At 41.4% G+C, this 18,834-nt stretch overlaps 1 protein-coding gene across 3 annotated transcripts in view; it reads right to left on the bottom strand.

The window, feature by feature from the left end:
* BTAF1 (B-TFIID TATA-box binding protein associated factor 1) overlaps positions 1 to 16,154 on the bottom strand; it is a 106,250-nt gene extending 90,096 nt beyond the window's left edge. The window contains exon 1 of one of the 3 annotated variants that reach the window (XM_060191933.1): positions 15,605 to 16,154. In XM_060191933.1, coding sequence (XP_060047916.1) covers positions 15,605 to 15,618 — 14 coding nt within the window. In that variant the 5' untranslated portion in view covers positions 15,619 to 16,154. The remainder of the gene's footprint in view (positions 1 to 15,604) is intronic. The other 2 variants (XM_060191932.1, XM_007516800.3) reach the window with 2 other exon arrangements.
* Positions 16,155 to 18,834: the final 2,680 nt, after the last annotated feature.

The raw sequence follows: 18,834 nt of genomic DNA, 5'->3' as shown, positions 1-18,834 counted from the left end.
ATGTTCACATTATATCATCTTGTTCATTACTCTAAATTCAATTCTTTTGGCTTCTTTAATGTTAACACTCTTAACATAAACATTCTTTCAAGTTCAATCTTTGGCTATTTCTTTATTATGAACCTTATTTAAACTGGGGTGGAGAATGCCTGGCCCATGTGGATGTCATCTTCATTTGGTCTGGTCCTGCCAAGGCAATTGGGTTTCTTTTTCAGAGTTAAAAAAAAAAAATTAAATGTCAAATTTTTAAAAATATTTATTTATTTATTTATTCCCTTTTTGTTGCCCTTGTTTTTTTTTTTATTGTTGAAATCACTATTGTTATTGATGTCGTCATTGTTGGATAGGACAGAGAGAAATGGAGAGAGGAGGGGAAGACAGAGAGGGGGAGAGAAAGATAGACACCTGCAGACCTGCTTCACTGCTTGTGAAATGACTCCCCTGCAGGTGGGGAGACGGGGGCTTGAATCGGGATCCTTATAGTGGTCCTTGTGCTTTGCACCACCTGCACTTAACCACTGTGCTACTGCCTGACTCCCATAAATGTCAATTTTTAAGTTGATATTTTGTATGGCCCATGAATGATGTTGTAAATGTTGTTTTATTGTTGTAGTTATTGTTGTTGTTATTGATGTTGTTGTTGTTGGATAGGACAAGAGAGAAATGGAGGGGAGGGGAAGACAGGGGAGAAAGAGAGACACTTGCAGACCTGGTTCACCGCTTGTGAAGCGACTCCCCTGCAGGTGGGGATCTGGGGGCTTGAACTGGGATCCTTATGTCGGTCCTTGCACTTTGCACTACCTGTACTTAACCCACTGTGCTACCGCATTACTCCCCCATTCTTTGTTTTTTATACTTTGTGTTTTTTATCTGTTGTCTGTCTTATGCTTCTCATTTCTTTTACCACCTCCAATGATTTTTTTTTTGTTCCCACAATATTTTGCAAAGTATTCAAATATTTGAGTAGTTGGTATTTACTGTATGTAAAATTATAAAGAAGTCTCACTTGGATTTGTCACACCTGCAATCCAGATTCAAGACTGACCCCCACCTGCCACTGGAAGAAGTCTCAATGAAGCCATATCTCTTCCCACATACACACCTTAAAAATTATAAAGAGGGTGGGGGTAGATAGAATAATGGTTATGCAAAGACATTTTCATGCCTGAGGCTGCACAGTCCCAGGTTCAAGTCCCCACACCACTATAGTCCAGAGCTGAGCAGTGCTCTGGTAAAAAAAAAAAAAAAAAAAAGGTTTTAAATTATAAAGAAAAGGTTCATGTTGGAAAAGATCAAGGGGTGTGTGTGTGTGTGTGTGTGTGTGTGTGTGTGTGTGTGTGTGTATTTGATTTCACATATATGAAATTGCACTATTCCTGAGTCAGCTATTTCATTTTAGGTAGAAACAGAGATCTTGAGGGAAAGACACCACAGCACTACTCCACCACCCATGGAGTTTCCCTCAGTGCTGTAGTATTCCCATGTGGTATTGGGGCTTATATCTAGGCAGTGTACATGGCAAAGCACATGTTCTACTAAGTCTGCTATCTCCTGGACCCAAAGCACTACACTTATGCAAAAAAAATGGCTGTATTAATTACTGATATTACTTTTCTTTTCTTCTTTCCTTTTTCTCTCATTGCCACCAGAGTTACTGCTGAGGCTCAGTGTCTGCAGTATAAATCCACTACCCTTGGCAATCTTTTTTTTCTATTTTTACTAGCTAGGACAAAAAGAAATTGAGGGGGAGGGGGTGGAGAGAGAAAATAGACACCTGCAGACCTGTTTCACCACTTGTGAAGTGTCCTCATTGCAGGTGGGGAGCAGGGGCTCAAACCCAGGTCTTGTGCATCATGACATGTACACTCAACCAGCTGCACCACCGCCTGGCCCCTTTTGCTTCTTTTCAAAAGCAACCTTCATCTGTAACAGTTATATTACACAATAGGAAAAGATTTTTTAAAAAGACAGTACTGGTGCTAAGGTGGTGTCTCATTCAACAAGTGAAAAGATGTTAGCACAGAACAACAATATTCTGAACATCAAACTGAAAGAGACCATGTTGCAGACACTGTATTCCTTAAATACTTTCCAGCCTTCTTAAACTTTCCTTCAATCTCCTTTTACCCAGCTATTAGAACCACACTCCTGCCCAAGGACCTCCTCCCTAACCTAGTGCTGATCCTGTATCATGCACAGTTCCACTAGCCTCTACTTTCTGCAAAGCCTCTACTCTCCATGCCATGTCAACTCAACCTCCCACCAGCCAACTGCCCTGAGGGTAGCAGATCAGCTTACTCTTCCCAGTGCCAAACCTGCTTATTCTCATGTCTTCTACCTTAGTGGTGGCCTAACCTGCCTTCCAGAACAAAGGAATAGGAACACAAGAATGTTTCTTTGGCCCTCTTGATTCAACATACCTTTTGGAATGGGGAAGAGCAAAGGGATGAACAAGCAGGCTGGGATCTGACAAAAGAGCAGTCTTATCTGTTACCCAGAGCAGTCAATATGAAGTAAGCAGAGTAAGCACTGGGGTCAGGCCATAATGGCAAAGGCTGACAAAGTAAATTGGTGGGGGAAGCAGAACTAGCTTGAGACTGGGTGAGTCAGTATTATGTTGGAGGGCTGAGAAGACCTTTGATGAGACACAAATCAGATAGAAGCTAACTCAGAAGAGAAAGGAAGTTAAAAGAAGGACCAATTGAAGGAACACAGTAGTTACTCCAAGATTTCTTGACTAACCCTTCTCTTATAGTAGTAGGGGGGGAAATGTCATTCTTTATTCTCTGAAGGATAGACAGAAGGAGGAGAAAGAGGTAACAGATGTCAAGCTGAATGTAAGCCACCAAAGACTATAGAGGAATGTGAATAAGACATCAGACAATTATACTTGACAATATCTACTGGTTATGAATCTACTGATAAGAAACCTGGCCTATTTTCTATTAGAATTTTAATTCAGGCCCCCACACCTATGGACATCTAATCTTTGACAAAGGTGCCCAGACTATTAAATGGGGAAAGCAGAGTCTCTTCAACAAATGGTGTTGGAAACAATGGGTTGAAACATGCAGAAGAATGAAACTGAACCACTGTATTTCACCAAATACAAAAGCAAATTCCAAGTGGATCAAGGACTTGGATGATAGACCAGAAACTATCAGATACTTAGAAGAAAATATTGGCAGAACTCTTTTCTGCATACATTTCATCTTCAATGAAACAAATCCAATTACAAAGAAGACTAAGGCAAGTATAAATCTATGGGACTACATCAAATTAGAAAGCTTCTGCACAGCAAAAGAAACCACTACCCAAACCAAGAGACCCCTCACAGAATGGGAGATCTTTACATGCCATACATCAGACAAGAGTTTAATAACCAACATATATAAAGAGCTTGCCAAACTCAACAAGACAACAAATAACCCCATCCAAAAATGGGAGGAGGACATGGACAGAATATTCACCACAGAAGAGATCCAAAAGGCCAAGAAACACATGAAAAAATGCTCCAAGTCTCTGATTGTCAGAGAAATACAAATAAAGACAACAATGAGATATCACTTCACTCCTGTGAGAATGTCATACATCAGAAAAGGTAACAGCAGCAAATGCTGGAGTGGTTGTGGGGGTCAAAGGAACCCTCCTACACTGCTGGTGGGAATGTACATTGGTCCAACCTCTGGGGAGAACAGTCTGGAGAACTCTCAGAAGGCTCAAATGGACCTACCCTATGATCCTGCAATTCCTCTCCTGGGGAACCCAACACACCCATCCAAAAAGATCTGTGTACACATATGTTCTTGGCAGCACAATTTGTAATAGCCAAAACCTGGAAGCAACCCAGGTGTCCAACAACAGATGAGTGGCTGAGCAAGTTGTGGTATATATACACAATGGAATACTACTCAGCTGTAAAAAATGGTTTCAGCCGATCTTGGATGGACCTTGAAAAATTCATGTTAAGTGAAATAAGTCAGAAACAGAAGGATGAATATGGGATGATCTCACTCTCAGGCAGAAGTTGAACAACAAGATCAGAAGGAAAAAAAAAAAAAAACCCACAAGTAGAACCTGAAATGGAATTGGCGTATTGCACCAAAGTAAAAGACTCTGGAGAATACAGGTCCAAGAAGGATGACAGAGAACCTAGTGGGGGTTGTATTGTTATATGGGAAACTGGGGAAGGTTATGCATGTACAAACTATTGTATTTAATGTTGAATGTAAAACATTAATTCCCCAATAAAGAAATTTAAAAAAGAAGTTATAAAACAAAAAAACCAACAAGGGCAACAAAAGGGAATAAATAATAAATAAATATTTTAAAAAAAGAGTTTTAATTCAGGGGGCCTGGGAGGTGGCACAACGGATAAAGCATTAGATTCTCAAACATGAGGTCCTGAGATCAACCCCCAGCCATCTTATGTGCTCTGGCTTTCTCTCTCCCCACTCCATACCATTAATAAATATACCTTTAAAATAAATAAATGTTTAATTTGGAAAAATAACTACACAAAATATTACATACACTTAGTTTACCTATGTGTGACTTCAGGCAACTATTCTAAGGACTACATAAAAGAAAACACATACACAGAAGTTTGCAGAGGTTATGCTAGCAGTTGCAATCTAATTTCTCCTCTTCAGCTGTTTCATTATAATTGATAAGGATAAAAAAGAAACTGAGGGCTGGAACTCAGCACTAGAGCATAGGACTTTCATGTCAGTGGTCCCAATAGTCCCAGGTTCAATCCCCAGCACTGTCATATGCCAGAGCTAAGCAGTGCTATCCTTTCTCAAACACATTCTATCATGAAAATAAGTAAATCTAAAAATAAATTAAAAATAAAAACACTTTAAAGAAACTAAAAAATGTCTGAGACACTAAAAGTCCCAGGTTCAATCCACAGCACCACCACAAGTCAGAGCTGAGCAGTGCTCTAGTAAAACACCAGAACAAAATTGAAAGAAACCATAAATATTTTGAACTATGAACCATGTCCCAAATTACTACTTCACTGTAATAAATAGATGTTGTATTTTTAGTGGGAAGTCACCTGGGGGAAAAAACAGGAATAATACAAGATAAAACTTACTCCAACTACTGCCTTTTCCCCCTTCTCAGAACTGGGACCTGACTGCCCTGGCTGCTTTTTCATTCAAATAAAGGGAGAGAGACCACAGCACTAAGCTTCCCCTGGTGTCGTAACAGCTGCCGTGTACTTCTAGGCTTAGACTTGGTTACACGTGGCAAGGCACTAACCACACACAGTAAATAAAGTCTGTCTCTAGCCCAAAATGGGTTTTAAAAAATATGTCTTCTACAGGTGTCTAGCTTTCTCTCTCCCTCTCTGTATCACCCTCCTTTCTCGATTTCTCTTGTCCTACACAACAAAATAGAAAGAGAAAAGGAAGGATGGGAAGGCCACTAGCAGCTGTGGATTTGTGGTGCCAGCGCTGAGCTCCACCTCGGTGGCAATTAAAAAGAGGGAAAAAAATGTGTTTTCTAAATCTTTATTTTCCTTTTTGTTGCCTTTCTTTTCACAGTTGTTGTGGTTATTATTGTTGTTGTTACTGATGTCATTGCTGCCGGATAGGACAGAGGGAAATGGAGAGAGGAGAAGACAGAGGGGGAGAGAAAGACACCTGCAGACCTGCTTCACCGCCTGTGAAGGGACCCCCCTTGCAAGTAGGGAGTCAGGGGCTTGAACTGGGATCCTTATGTGGTTTCTTGTGCTTTGCACCATGTGCGCCTATCCTGCTGCGCTACCTACCGCCCAACCCCTAAAATTGCATTCTATGTGTTAATGGAGCAGGGGAGAATGTAGCACATGCACATGCAGGGGTGGGGGAACCCCCCCAACACACACACACAGTGTCACTAGCATATTCAGTGGCACGAATCAAACTCAGGATGTCACGCTCAGAACTAACCACTATGTCACCTATCAGTCTGCCCCCAAATTGTTGTTGTTTTGTTTTTAGTAAAAGAAAACAATCAGTCAAATTTGTTTATTTTGGATGCATTTTTTTACACTTAGCAAAAGAACAGCAACATTCAAAACACAAATGTTTTGAATTTTTACTTTTCTGTATTACTAAAAAGAAAAGAAAATAAAAATACCTGTTATGAACACTACCATCTGATATATGATCAACTTCTAAGGAATTCTCTAGTTGGTAATTTTTAAATATATACCATTTAGTTCACTTTGTAAATACTGTGAAACTAAAGTTAATGTATGTTATTTAAACAAGGAAGTAGATAAATTTAAGACACCAAAACACTAAAAGAAAAGTAGTAGGAGGTGAAACCACACCAAAATCAGGTGCATGACACCAAGTACGTGTCAGATAAATTCCATTCCCTACTCCCAACCTACAATAGAAACTTCATGAGAATTGTTGCGTTCTACTCTATCTCCAGCACCTATAATACAGAAAACATTCTGCAAACACTTGTTAGATTTGGTGAAAAGGGGCTAGGTAGTGGCAGGCACAGTTACAATGTACAAGGACCCAGGTTCAAGCCCTTGGGCCCAACCTACAGTGGGGAAGCTTCAAGAGCAGTAAAGCAGTGCCGCAGGTATCTCTCGACTGTGTCTCCCCATTCCCTCTCAATTTTTTTCTCTATCCAATAAGGTATTTTTTTTTAATTTTATTTATTTATTTATTAATGGGAAAGATAGGAGAAAGAGAAAGAACCAGACATCACTCTGGTACATGTGCTGCCGGGGATTGAACTCAAGACCTCATGCTTGAGAGTCTAGTGCCTTAGCCACTGCACCACCTCCCAGACCACCCAATAAGGTATTTTTAAAAGAACAGTTTAAGAAATAACTATTTGATGAAAAAGTATGACCAACGTGTATTATTTTCTTTCATATTTCTAAGCTCCAGACATGATTTCATAATCTACAGAACCTCATGCAAGATTTTGTCTATTACCTAAGTCAAATTTAGTATTTTTTAAAGTATTTTATTTGCTTACTTATAAAAGAGATAGAAAGGTCAGAAAGAAATATAAAAGACAGAGAAACCAGAGCACTGCTCAACTCTGACTAATTGTGGTGCTGGGGGCTGAACCTGGGATACCCCAGAGCCTTAGGCAGGAAAAGTCTTTTGCACATCCATTATGCTGTCTCCTCAACCCAAACTTTGGTTCTTTATAATAAGAGTATCTGTGGTCTAAATAAAACCTCAGTGATAAGAGTGCCTGCTGCACATACAAAGAGACCTTTGGTTCAGTCCCCAGCACCAACAAAAACAAAATTAACTAAATATTTTTTATATTCTTTTTCTAATCCTTGCCATCCTCCCTGCACCACCACCACCACCTCCCAAGACAAAGAGGCAGAGAAGTAGAGGGAGAACGAAAGGGCTAGGGCCAGATGGTGGTGCGCCTGGTTGAGCATGTGTTATAATGAGCAAGGACCCGAGTACAAGCCCCGGCCCCTCACCTGCAGGGAAACAGCTTCACAAGTGAAGAAGTGCTGTAGGTGTCTAGCTGTCTCTCCCTTTCTATCTCCCCTTCCCCTCAATTTCTGGCTATCTCTATCCAATAAATAGATAATAAAAAATAAAATAATAAATAAAGAGAGAATGAAAGAGATCATAGCACAGAGGCTTCCTTCAGAGTGGTGAGAGCCAGGCTCAAACCTGGGTCAATGCACATGGCAAAACAGCACACTATCCAAAAAAGCTATTTCACTGCTCCCCCATCTGTAAAGGAACCCTTTTTATACAAGTGCTTTAAGGAATAAATCAAAGAGTAGAGAGACACAGGGACTGGAATAGAACTATTTCTATGTTTCCTCTATTTTTTCTGCCTTTTTGTCCCTATTTTCCACATAAAATATTTGATATACTCTAAGAGCAGTTTCCTATCAACTTTGTGACAAGTTGAAATTAGCATTAACAAGAATAGGTCTTGCACAATTCAAGAAAGTTCTGCTTTCCCAGTTAATTAAAATCAACTTTCCCGGGGCCAGCTGCTGGCACACCTGGTAGTTAAGTGCTTATATTAGTGTACAAGGACCCATGTTCAAGCCCCTGGTCCCCACCTGCAGGGGAAAAGCTTAATGAGTGGTGTCTCTTGTCTCTTTCCCTCCCCTCTAAATTTCCCTCTGTCTCTATCAAATAATTTATATGTATCATCAACTTTCCCTGTCTATAAGAAAAATATAATGGGGAGTCAGGCGGTAGTGCAGCAGTTAAGTGCACGTGGGGCATAAGGATCCTGGCTCCCCACCTGCAGGGGAGTCGCTACACAGTCGGTGAAGCAGGTCTGCAGGTGTCTGTCTTTCTCTCCCCCTCTCTGTCTTCCCCTCCTCTCCATTTCTCTGTCCTATCCAACAATGAATGTTATCAATAACAACAGTAATAACCACAACAAGGCTACAACAACAAGGGCAACAAAAGGGAAAATAAATATAATATTAAAAAAAAATTTTTTTTAAAAGAAGAATATACTGGAATTTTCCCATCAAGAAACTTCCTTTTCTTTGGCAGAAATGAGTCTGTTGAAACAATGTTTCTCTGAAGTGTCAGAATGATGGGGGTGGGGGTGGGTGGGAGAGTGAGGTGGAGAAGAGAGCAAGGGGGAGGAAGAGAAAACACTAGCAAAGTTCTGCTCATATGTAGCAATTTGTTTCTTCCTTAAGTGTGTTTCTCCCCACCCACCCTTACTAAACAATGCATCATTTCCCCTTTTAAAAAATACTGTATTTTTGGGAGTCAGACGGTAGCCCAGCGGGTTAAGCACAGGTGGCACAAAGCGCAAGGACCCCTGTAAGGATCCCAGTTCGAGCCCCTGGCTCCCCGCCTGCAGGGGAGTCGCTGCACAGGCGGCGAAGCAGGTCTGCAGGTGTCTGTTTTTCCCTCCCCCTCTGTCTTCCCCATCTCTCTCCATTTCTCTCTGTCAAATCTAACAACAACATCAATAATAACAATAAAACAAGGACAACAAAAGAGATTAACAAATAAATATATTTTTTAAAAAATACTGTATTTATTTTGGACAGGAAAAGCGAGGGAAGCAAAGATAGAAAGGAAGGAGAGAGACGTGCAGCACTGCTTCACCATTTGTGAAGCTCCCTGCCACCCACCACAGGTGGGGGCCAGGTACTTCAGCCTGGGTCTTGGCTCACTGTGACAAGATCTACAAAGTGTACCATTGCTCAGCCCCACAATGCATCATTTTCAAATACAAAATTTGATGTCAGCTGAGAAATGCAAATAAAGACAACAATGAGATACCACTTCACTCCTGTGAGAATGGCATACATCAGAAAAGGTAACAGCAGCAAATGCTGGAGTGGTTGTGGGGTCAAAGGAACCCTTCTGCACTGCTGGTGGGAATGTAAACTGGTCCAACCTCTGTGGAGAACAGTCTGGAGAACTCTCAAAAGGCTAGAAATGGACCTACACTATGATCCTGCAGTTTCTCTCCTGGGGATGTATCCTAAGCAATCCAACACACCCATCCAAAAAGATCTGTGTACACATATGTTCTTAGCAGCACAATTTGTAATAGCCAAAACCCGGAAGCAACCCAGGTGTCCAACAACAGATGAGTGGCTGCACAAGTTGTGGTATATATACACAAAGGAATACTACTCAGCTATAAAAAATGGTGACTTCACCGTTTTCAGCCGGTTTTGGATGGAGCTTGAAGAAATCATGTTAAGTAAAATAAGTCAGAAACAGGATGAATATGGGATGATCTCACTCTCAGGCAGAAGTTGAAAAACAAGATCAGAAGGAAAAACACAAGTAGAACCTGAACCGGAATTGGCATACTGCACCAAAGTAAAAGACTCTGGGGTCTGGGGGGAGGGGGGTAATACAGGTCCAAAAAGGATGATAAAGGACCTAGTGGGGGTTGTATTGTTATATGGAAAACTGGGAAATGTTATGCATGTAGAAACTATTGTATTCAGTGTCGAATGTAAAACATTAATTCCCCAATAAAGAAATTTAAAAAAATTGATGTTAGACTTAAGATCTAACCCATAAAACACTCCAATCATGATTACTGCTTAAGATTTTTAGACATGGTCTTTATAGCCTAGATCACAGGAAAATGTTTATATTTTTTAAATATCTCTATACACACAAGGACAAAAACTTACTACTAACTAGCCAATGTCACTTGAATTAACTGTGGCCTAACCCAGTAGAGATAAACCCCCCACACACTTTATTGTGAGATTAGTAGTTTACAACATAGTTGACACATAGGTACAACCTCTCATCCCCCTTTAATAGGCGCATTGCAAGACAGTCTCTGTCCCAGCTAGGCCTCAGAACTTCAAAGCCCTTCCATCCCACCCCTTCCCCTTCTTCCCCAGAGTCCTTTGCTTTGGTGCAATATATCACATCTAGTTCAAGTTTCACCTCAGGTTTTCCTTTGACTGTCCTTGCTACTTACATTCCACCTTAGAATGAGATCATTTGGTATTTGTCCCTCCCTTTCTGGCTGAGATAAATAACCTTAAAACAAAACAAAACAAAACTGCTTTGCCAAGTGTGTGACACTGGTTCGGGTCCAGTCTCCAATGTACTGAAGGAAACTTCAGTGTTAAGGTTTCTTTCCCTCTCTACTGATCTTGCTATGGGGTGTGGGGTGACTTTATTAAGTCAAGGAACCCTGGGGGGGTTCACACTGGGTTAAGCGTGAGGACCAGCCCAGGGGTCCTGGTTCGAGCCTCCAGCTCCCCATCTACAGGAGGGACTGCTTTATAAGTGGTGAACCAGGTTAAAAGAAAGAAAAAAAAAAAAGGGGGAAAAAAATGGTTGGCAGGAGCAGTGGAATTCAGAGCCCCAGTGATAACCATAGTGGCAGGAAAAAAAAAAAAAGTGTCTTCTGCAACATAAGCATCAAGCCTTATAAGAACTCCAACAGGAAGGGGAGAGTAGATAGCATAATGGTTATGCAAACAGACTCATGCCTCAGGATCTTTAACCTAGGGACTAAAGAACTTATACATTTTCCAGTAATATTTCACTTCATTTTTCAGAGAGCTTAAAATACTTTAAATGTATTTGTGACTTTAGAAAAAAAAAATCATAAAAGGGGGGAGCCAGGTGGTGGTGTACCTAGTTGAACATTCATGTTACCACACTCAAGGAGCAGGGTTCAAGCCCCCTGCAGGAGGAAAGCTTTGCAAGTGCTGAAGTAGTGTTGCAGGTATCTGACTCTCCCTCTCTATCATCCCTTTCTCCTCTCAATTTCTGGCTGTCTCTATCCAATAAATAAAGATAATAAAAAAAGGGAGGGGGAAACTAACAGAACTGTACTGTCTTATAAAGTTTTAATAGTTCTTTTAAGATGCATTATGTTTTTACAGTGGTGACCCTGGCCAATATTGAAGGCTATAATGAATGTTTTTCTTCCTAAGGAAAAACTGTAGACTATAACTAAACTCAGAAACATTCACTGAAAAACACTGGAGACAGACCACTAGGAATAGTATCTGCTTTCCCATGAGTGTGACTGAGGGCCCAGCTCCCTATATACCACAAGAGTGCTAGTATTACTGAGTGAAGCTTAGGAATTATGGTATCTCCCCTTCCACTCACCCCAAGTGAGCCTAGAGCAGGGAAGCCCCAGCAAACACACACACAACTTTGATCACGCAAGTGGAACAAGACACTCTGCTTGGGATAGAAAGTTCAAACATGTTAACCCAAGCAGGGGAGAGAAAACTAAATACTCAATTACAAAGTATGAAAACATTATGGCTGATAGGAGTACACATTGATGTGAACCACTGAGATGAAGTACAACCAGAGAAGGCTTCTCAAAGTGATAATACTGGATTAGACACAAAATGTAAGGTTGGAATCAGCCAAACCTGAGTGGGGCACAGGAATGAAATATTCTGTGAAGAAAAACTGGGAGGTAAGAAGAATTCAGATTCAAAAATGAATGGAAAAGGAGAAAAGAGATGCAAAGAACTTGACACCAGGTGAAGCTTGAGAGAGAGAAAGAAAAAGAAAAGCCACGTCACAAAGATATGCTAAAATAAATTAATAATTTTTTAACTCTATTCTAAGACAATGGAAAACTAAAGGGCCTTGAACAGAAAAATGATCACATTAGGTTTTGTATATTAGCAAGTAATATGACTGAAACGAGAATAGAAAGTTGTTAAGGGAGGCAGAAGAATAGAGTGTATGCTATTGTAGATGTCTTAGATCAGAGATGTTGGTGGTATAGAATAGGACTGACAAAAAAGACTGGCTACAGAAAAATTAGAATGACTCAGAATGGCAGGATTTAAACTGGTGCTTTATAAGATAAGAAGTGGAGGGGAAAAAACAACCAGGGCAACAAAAAAGGAAAATTAGTTAATTAAATTAAAAAAAGAAGTAGAGGGAAAAAGGACTCAAATATTTCCAGATTTCTAATCCCTGCAATGCAGTTATGATGGTACCAATTTACCACTTCCAAGTCTACTGAAAGTATTTACAAGGTCCTAAAAAAATTACATTTTTAGTGGTACATATTGATGTAAATTGTGCAAAAAATATTTTAAGGTTGATTCTGGCAAATATACATACTATCTCAAACTATCTTTCACCTGTTCTGCATAAGACAATATTAAATGAGACTGTATTCCACAAACATAACAGGAAAGAAACTAAATGTAGTTAGTAAACAAAGGAGTGAAATGCAGAGGTCAACTTAAAATTAAAGTTTGGTAGTCAAAGTAAATCCTCAGATGACAAAGTTGAGAACCAGCCCCAAAGCTTCTCAGAAGTATTTTTCTCAAACCTACTATATTACCAAAAGGAACACAGGAGTATAAGATTTTTTTTTAATATTTACTTATTCTCTTTTGTTGCCCGTTCCATTTTTGTAATTATTGTTGTTGTTATTGATGTCATTGCTGTTGGATAGGACGGAGAGAAATGGAGAGAGACAGGGAAGGCAGAGAGGGGGAGAGAAAAACAAGACACCTGCAGACCTGCTTCACCACTTGTGAAGACTTCCCTGCAGGTGGGGAGCCGGAGGCTTGAACCTGGATCCTTACGTAGGTCCTTGCACTTCGCGCCATGTGCGCTTCACCCGCTTTGCTACTGCCCAACTTCCTGCCTTGACTTTTTAAAAGCAGAATTTTGGTAAAATGAGTAAGAAAAGGATATGGGAGAGGGGTGCACTAAGCTTTGAAATCCAAAGTCTAGAACAAATGGCAGTAAAACTTATTTCAAAACATTCAGGAATCTAGGTTCCCTAAACTTCTGTATATAGATTAGCACTGGCCTCAATACTAGATTCTTAAAGCACTTTCATTTCATCTCTATAAACCTGTATTCTATACTGTGAAAAAACATAATCTGATCTACGAAAGGCACTTCAAGAGTTGCTAATTCATTTAAATGTTGTATCATCGGATATAAAGTTTATATATCAATGTAATTATAATATATATTTATGTAATTACATAGAAGGCAACAGATTACAAGATTTAACAAATTTTGGAAATAGAAAATTAGAAGGTTTAACAAATTAGAACACCTCTTTCTGTATCTGCAAAAATTGAAAATACTTGTCTTCTCTCAAAGCAATTTTATATATCACAAAATTATGAAATTTCCTCATTGAATGAATTCAATTAATGCATGAAATAAAAATGAGATGTCTCATACTACCGGCACCTAGCAACACACACCCCTCCCTCCCAAGTCCCAGGGGCTTCTCCCACACACTATTTCATCAGTTATCTGGGGAGTCTGGTGAAAGATGGGTTATGCTTTAACTTGCAAAACAGGTAAGCTGTGTGTTTGAGGAATGTGTTCCAACTATGAAAAACGAATCAAGGTGGTGTTTTTCTCAACTATCATCTCTTTCATTTTTCAGTCCACATGGCAGCAGGACTCAACAATTGGGAAAAATTGGGGCTGGGTGGTGGCACACCTATTACAATGCATAAGGGTCAAGGGTTTGAGACTCCAGTCCCTACCCGCAGAAGGAGAGCTTTGCAAGTGTATATTTAGAAGTAGGGAGCAGTCCTGATGGTGGGCAGAAAAGAATTCACTAAGTTTATTGGAGTTGATGAAAGTTAAGTTTCCTTTAAATCTTCTTTAAAATAAGTTATTGGATAGAGACAGTAAAAGATCTAGAAGGAAGAGAGAGACAGAGAGACATCTGCAGCCCTGCAGGACTACTCCCTACTTCTAAATATACATGTCAAGAGGTTGGTCTCTTCTGCTACCCCAGGGCGCCAGCCACACCACTCCGACATCGTAGAAGTGAACTTCTCCTACAGCTACACAGTTGTTTGACATTCCAGTTAATAGTCACTCCTTTTTTAAAAAAAAAAATCTTTTTTTATTATCTTTATTTATAAATTGGATAGAAGCAGCCAGAAATTGAGAGGAATGGGGGCGGGTGGTAGAGGGAGACAGAGACAGAGACACCTGCAGCCCTGCTTCAACGCTTGTGAAGCTTTCCCCCTGCAGGCAGGGACTGGGGGCTAGAACCCGGGTCCTTACGCACTGTAACATGTGCACTTAGCCAGGTGCGCCACCACCCGGCCCCATTGCTTTTTTTTTTTTTTTTTAATCATTTCAGATCTGGTAATCGTTATCCTACTTAAGATGAATTCTAAAGCAACATTTTTTTTTTTTTATGAGAAAGATAGGAGGTGAGAGAAAGAACCAGACATCACTCTGGCACATATGCTGCCGGGGATCGAACTCGGGACCTCATGCTTGAGAGTGCAAAGCTTTAGCACTGCGCCAACTCCCCGACCACCTATAGCAACATTTTGATGACTCAAAAGTTGATTGTTCCAGGAAAGGAAGATGATTCTGTTAAGTAGTCTTGGGGGAGTGGATGGGGGGGTGGGTTGGCGGTGGCACACTTGGTTAAGCGCACACATTACAGTGCACAAGGACCCAGGTTCAAGCCCCTGGTCCCCCCACCTGCAGGGGGGAAAGCTTCACTAGTGGGACTGCAGGTGTCTGTCTCTGTCCCTCTCTATCTCCCTCTCTCGGTTTCTCTGTCTCTATCCAATAATAATTAAAAAAAAAAAGTCTTCAGGGAAGACCAGCGCGCGCACACACACACACACAAACACACACACACACACACACAAAACAAACAAACAAAATCAACAGAATTAGCAGTTCAATTAAATAGCCATAATTAAAAATATATATCTCCGATCTATACAGTGACCACCAACTTTTCCGGCGAAAATGGGGGCGGGGGTGCGGTTTAGAGATAAGAATACCGAGAGGTGAAGAGACTCCCCGAAAACTGAAAGAGGGAAGAGAAACCCGAGAAGAAAAGCTCGGGGAGGACAAGAGAGCAAGGGGTTCCACCGTGCCGAGAGGGACCTTTCTGAAGCCACGGACGAGGTTTTTGGGGTGGGGTGGGGTGGGGGGAGCACGAGCCCAACCCCTCAAAGACCGGGGGCGGGGGGGTCCAGACTCCCCCAAGTGTGAGGAAGGAGCCCGAGCCCGGCGACAATGGGAAATCGCTCTCGATTCTCCAAGTTGGGAACCTGGAGAGGAGACCGGGCATCTCTCCCGAACCGCCTTCCTCCCTTCCTTCCTCCCACCTCCTCTCGAGAAGCGAGACCAACCTGGACACCGCCATGGCCGGGAGCTGGCGGTTCGGTTCCCTCCGCGAGCTACGCGCTGCGCCGCCGCCGCCGCCGACGAGACGCGAGTTTGCACAGAGCCGAGCGGCGCAGGCCCAGGCCGCGAAGGAGCGGGGTGCGGCGCGGGGGGACGCGACAAGGACCCTCGAGCATCTGTCCCACCGCCTGCCCGAGCTCGTCCCCGCCGCAGCCGGGGAGCAGGGGGTCAGAGACAGCAGCAAGGGCGGCAGTCCTCCAACCCGCACGACTTCAAACCCGGTGCCCCCAGCCCCGCTCTTTGCTGACGCAGGCGTCGGCACGCCGGACTGGGCGTCAGCGCGCCGGAAGTGACGTCAACCGACCGCGTGGGGCTCCGCGCTGCGGATGAGGCTGGGAAGTGGCTTGGGGCTGTGGTGGCGCCCGCCTGGGAAAAAACAAGTGGGTCTGTGCTCTTTTCAAGAGGCTCGCTAGTGTTAAAAAAAAAAAAAAAAAAAAAAAAAAAAAAGGACAAGAAAGGAGAATAACGGTCCCACTGTTTGTAGATAATAAACAACACGATTTCGTCAAGGATCTGAAAGTTCAAGACGTTTACTTCCAGTTCTTTGTCGCCAAACTGTTTCTCGAGAAAATAGGCTCCAAAGGACCTAAGGCTGTTCTACTATTGATACTTCAAGTAGTGATACCAGTGGGACGGATGAAGTCAAAATAGGTTTTGCAAGGATACTTAAAACAGGATTCAAATGTTTGCTGTATTTGGCAGAAGTTTTGCATAGGTATTGCATGGAGGTTCTGCCAGTCATTTTGCCCAAGTTTGACTTCTCAACTGTATATGTTGTTAGTAGCATCCTTTCCTCAACCAGATTTGAAAACGCCAAAACTATAGTTTCTTTTTTTGCCTACTTGTCTACTCATTTGATTCAGTTAAACAATCCTCTATCACCTAATGCAGACCCTTTTCACCTTAAACCTGATCTGTATGATAGCAGTCCAAATATTTCTTTAACTTCTTGTGCTCACTTTGTGGGGGGGAGAGGGGACTCACACAAGCACAATTACTATGCTTTTCAGCATATATTTTCTTTCTTTCTCTATTCTTTTCTTTTCTTTTCTTTTCTTTTCTTTAGATAGAGACAGAAACTAAGAAGGAAGAGAAAAAGAGAGACCTGGGGGCCGGGTGGTGGCGCACCTGGGTGAGCGCACATATTACAGTGCACAAGGACCAGGGTTCTAGCCCCGGGTCCCCACCAGCAGAGGGAAAGCTTTGCAAGTGGTGAAGTGGGGCTGCAGGTGTCTCTCTGTCTCCCTATTTACCCTCCTCAATTTCTGGCTGTCTATCCAATAAATAAATAAAGATAATAAAAAAAAGAGAGAGAGACCTGCAAACTGCCTCACCACTTGTGAAGTTGTCGGGGGCAGGGGCTGGAGAAGGGTGTTGAAGGTTGAACCTGGGTCCTTGCATTGTACCAAGTATGATCTACCAGGGGCACCACCACCTGGCCCCTCTTATTTTTAACACTTCAGATGGAAACAAAGATTTAAAAAAGAGAGAGAGAGCTAGGGAGAGACACCATAGTATCACTGAAACACATGTGGAACTTCTCCCATTATATAATGCAGTATATAATGTGGTAATGAAGCTCAAACCCTGGGCTTCAGTACCTTACCTGGTCAGCTAATTAAGTCCGTATTATAGGTCACATCTGATTAATCTTCCAAAAACACTTTTATTGTGTCACTAGTTTGCTTATGAAACTTCTCCATCAGCATCTTACTACCCAAAAAGACTATGTCTCAATCCATGAATCTGTTTTCTATCTATAAAATGAGGCTAATTAGTACTGTAGATACTTATTTTTTTTAATGAGGTCATGAATCTAGAAGAGCTTGCAAAAGCTTTGTAAACCAATAAGTATGAAACATATAAAGTGTAAATATAAGGGAAAGCAAACAACCTGCTGTGTGCTTGGCATTTGTCACACATTACCTCATATAATTCATAGGCCAGCCCTATAAAGTAAATCTTAATCATCAGTGTAGGTAAAGAAACTTAACTCTGAAAGTTTAGCTCATTTGTCCAAGCTTCAAATTAGCAATAGCACCCCCTGTTGTTAATTCATTTGACAAATACTTAGCACCTGTTCTGTGTTAGATAATGTTTATGCTATTAGACAAAATTTGATTAAGCTGATTCCCAAGTATCTCCTCCACCTTTCACAGTCACATGCACCTGTATTCTCAATTTATCTACAGCCACAGGAAGTAACAAGAAATTACTATTAAATATTGTGTTGTTAAAAGTAAAAATAAAACAGCCCCAAAATGAAGCATGCTGGACCCTATCTAAATTTAATAGTTCATGCAACCTTCCCCATAAATATAATACTAAGACAATCAATTTGGAGTTTTCCCCATCTGCACCTCTGAGGGTAGTCTGCCTGATAAGACACTCTGACCAAGCTGCTCACTCTGGCTGAACTTAAATTTCAGTAGAGGACCTGGGAGAGACAGCATACTTGTAATGCAAAATGACTTTAGTGCATGAGGCTCCAAAGTCCCAGGTTCAATCCTCAAACCATTATAAGCCAGAGCTGTGTTGTGATCTGGTTAAAATTTTTTTTATATATATGAAAGTCTAAACTTAAGTTCCAGTGGAAAAAAAAAAAAAGCAGAAAATATCATGTTTACATGATGGGATAGAGAGGTTGATTAGGAATTCTAGACTGGGTAGGAGAAAACCAGAAGAATTTAGTTGAGGTCTGAGTGAAATTGTGGTAGAGAGGATTCACCAAGTACTAAACTTAAATCATTGTATGTGTAAGAGGATGAGATGGGAAAGGTAAAGAGGAGGTACTGCAGGGAATTTGGATTTTACTCCAACTCAGGGGTGGGAAATCTTTTTGCCAGAGGTCATCTGGATAGTTAAACATCGTTTATGAGCCATAAAAATATTATCAACTTGGGGGCTGATGGTGGCACACGCAGTTAGTTATATGTACATGTTATAATGCACAAGGACCTGCATTTGAACCCCACTCCCCACCTGCAGGGGGCCCCCTTCACAAGCACTGGAACAGGTCTGTAAGTATCTCTCAATTTCTCCCTGTATTATCCAATAAAGAAACGAAAAGACATGCAAACAGACTCTCATGCCTAAGGCTCCTAAGTCCCAAATTCAATCCCCCACACCACCATAAGCCAGAGCTCAGCAGTGCTCTGGTGTTTCTCTCTGTCTC

The sequence above is a fragment of the Erinaceus europaeus genome, chromosome 1, assembly GCF_950295315.1.
Source record: "Erinaceus europaeus chromosome 1, mEriEur2.1, whole genome shotgun sequence".
In the NCBI taxonomy this organism is placed as follows: domain Eukaryota; kingdom Metazoa; phylum Chordata; class Mammalia; order Eulipotyphla; family Erinaceidae; genus Erinaceus; species Erinaceus europaeus.
The sequence above is the reverse complement of the archived record's forward strand: the minus strand, read 5'-3'. Positions and strand labels throughout refer to the sequence as shown.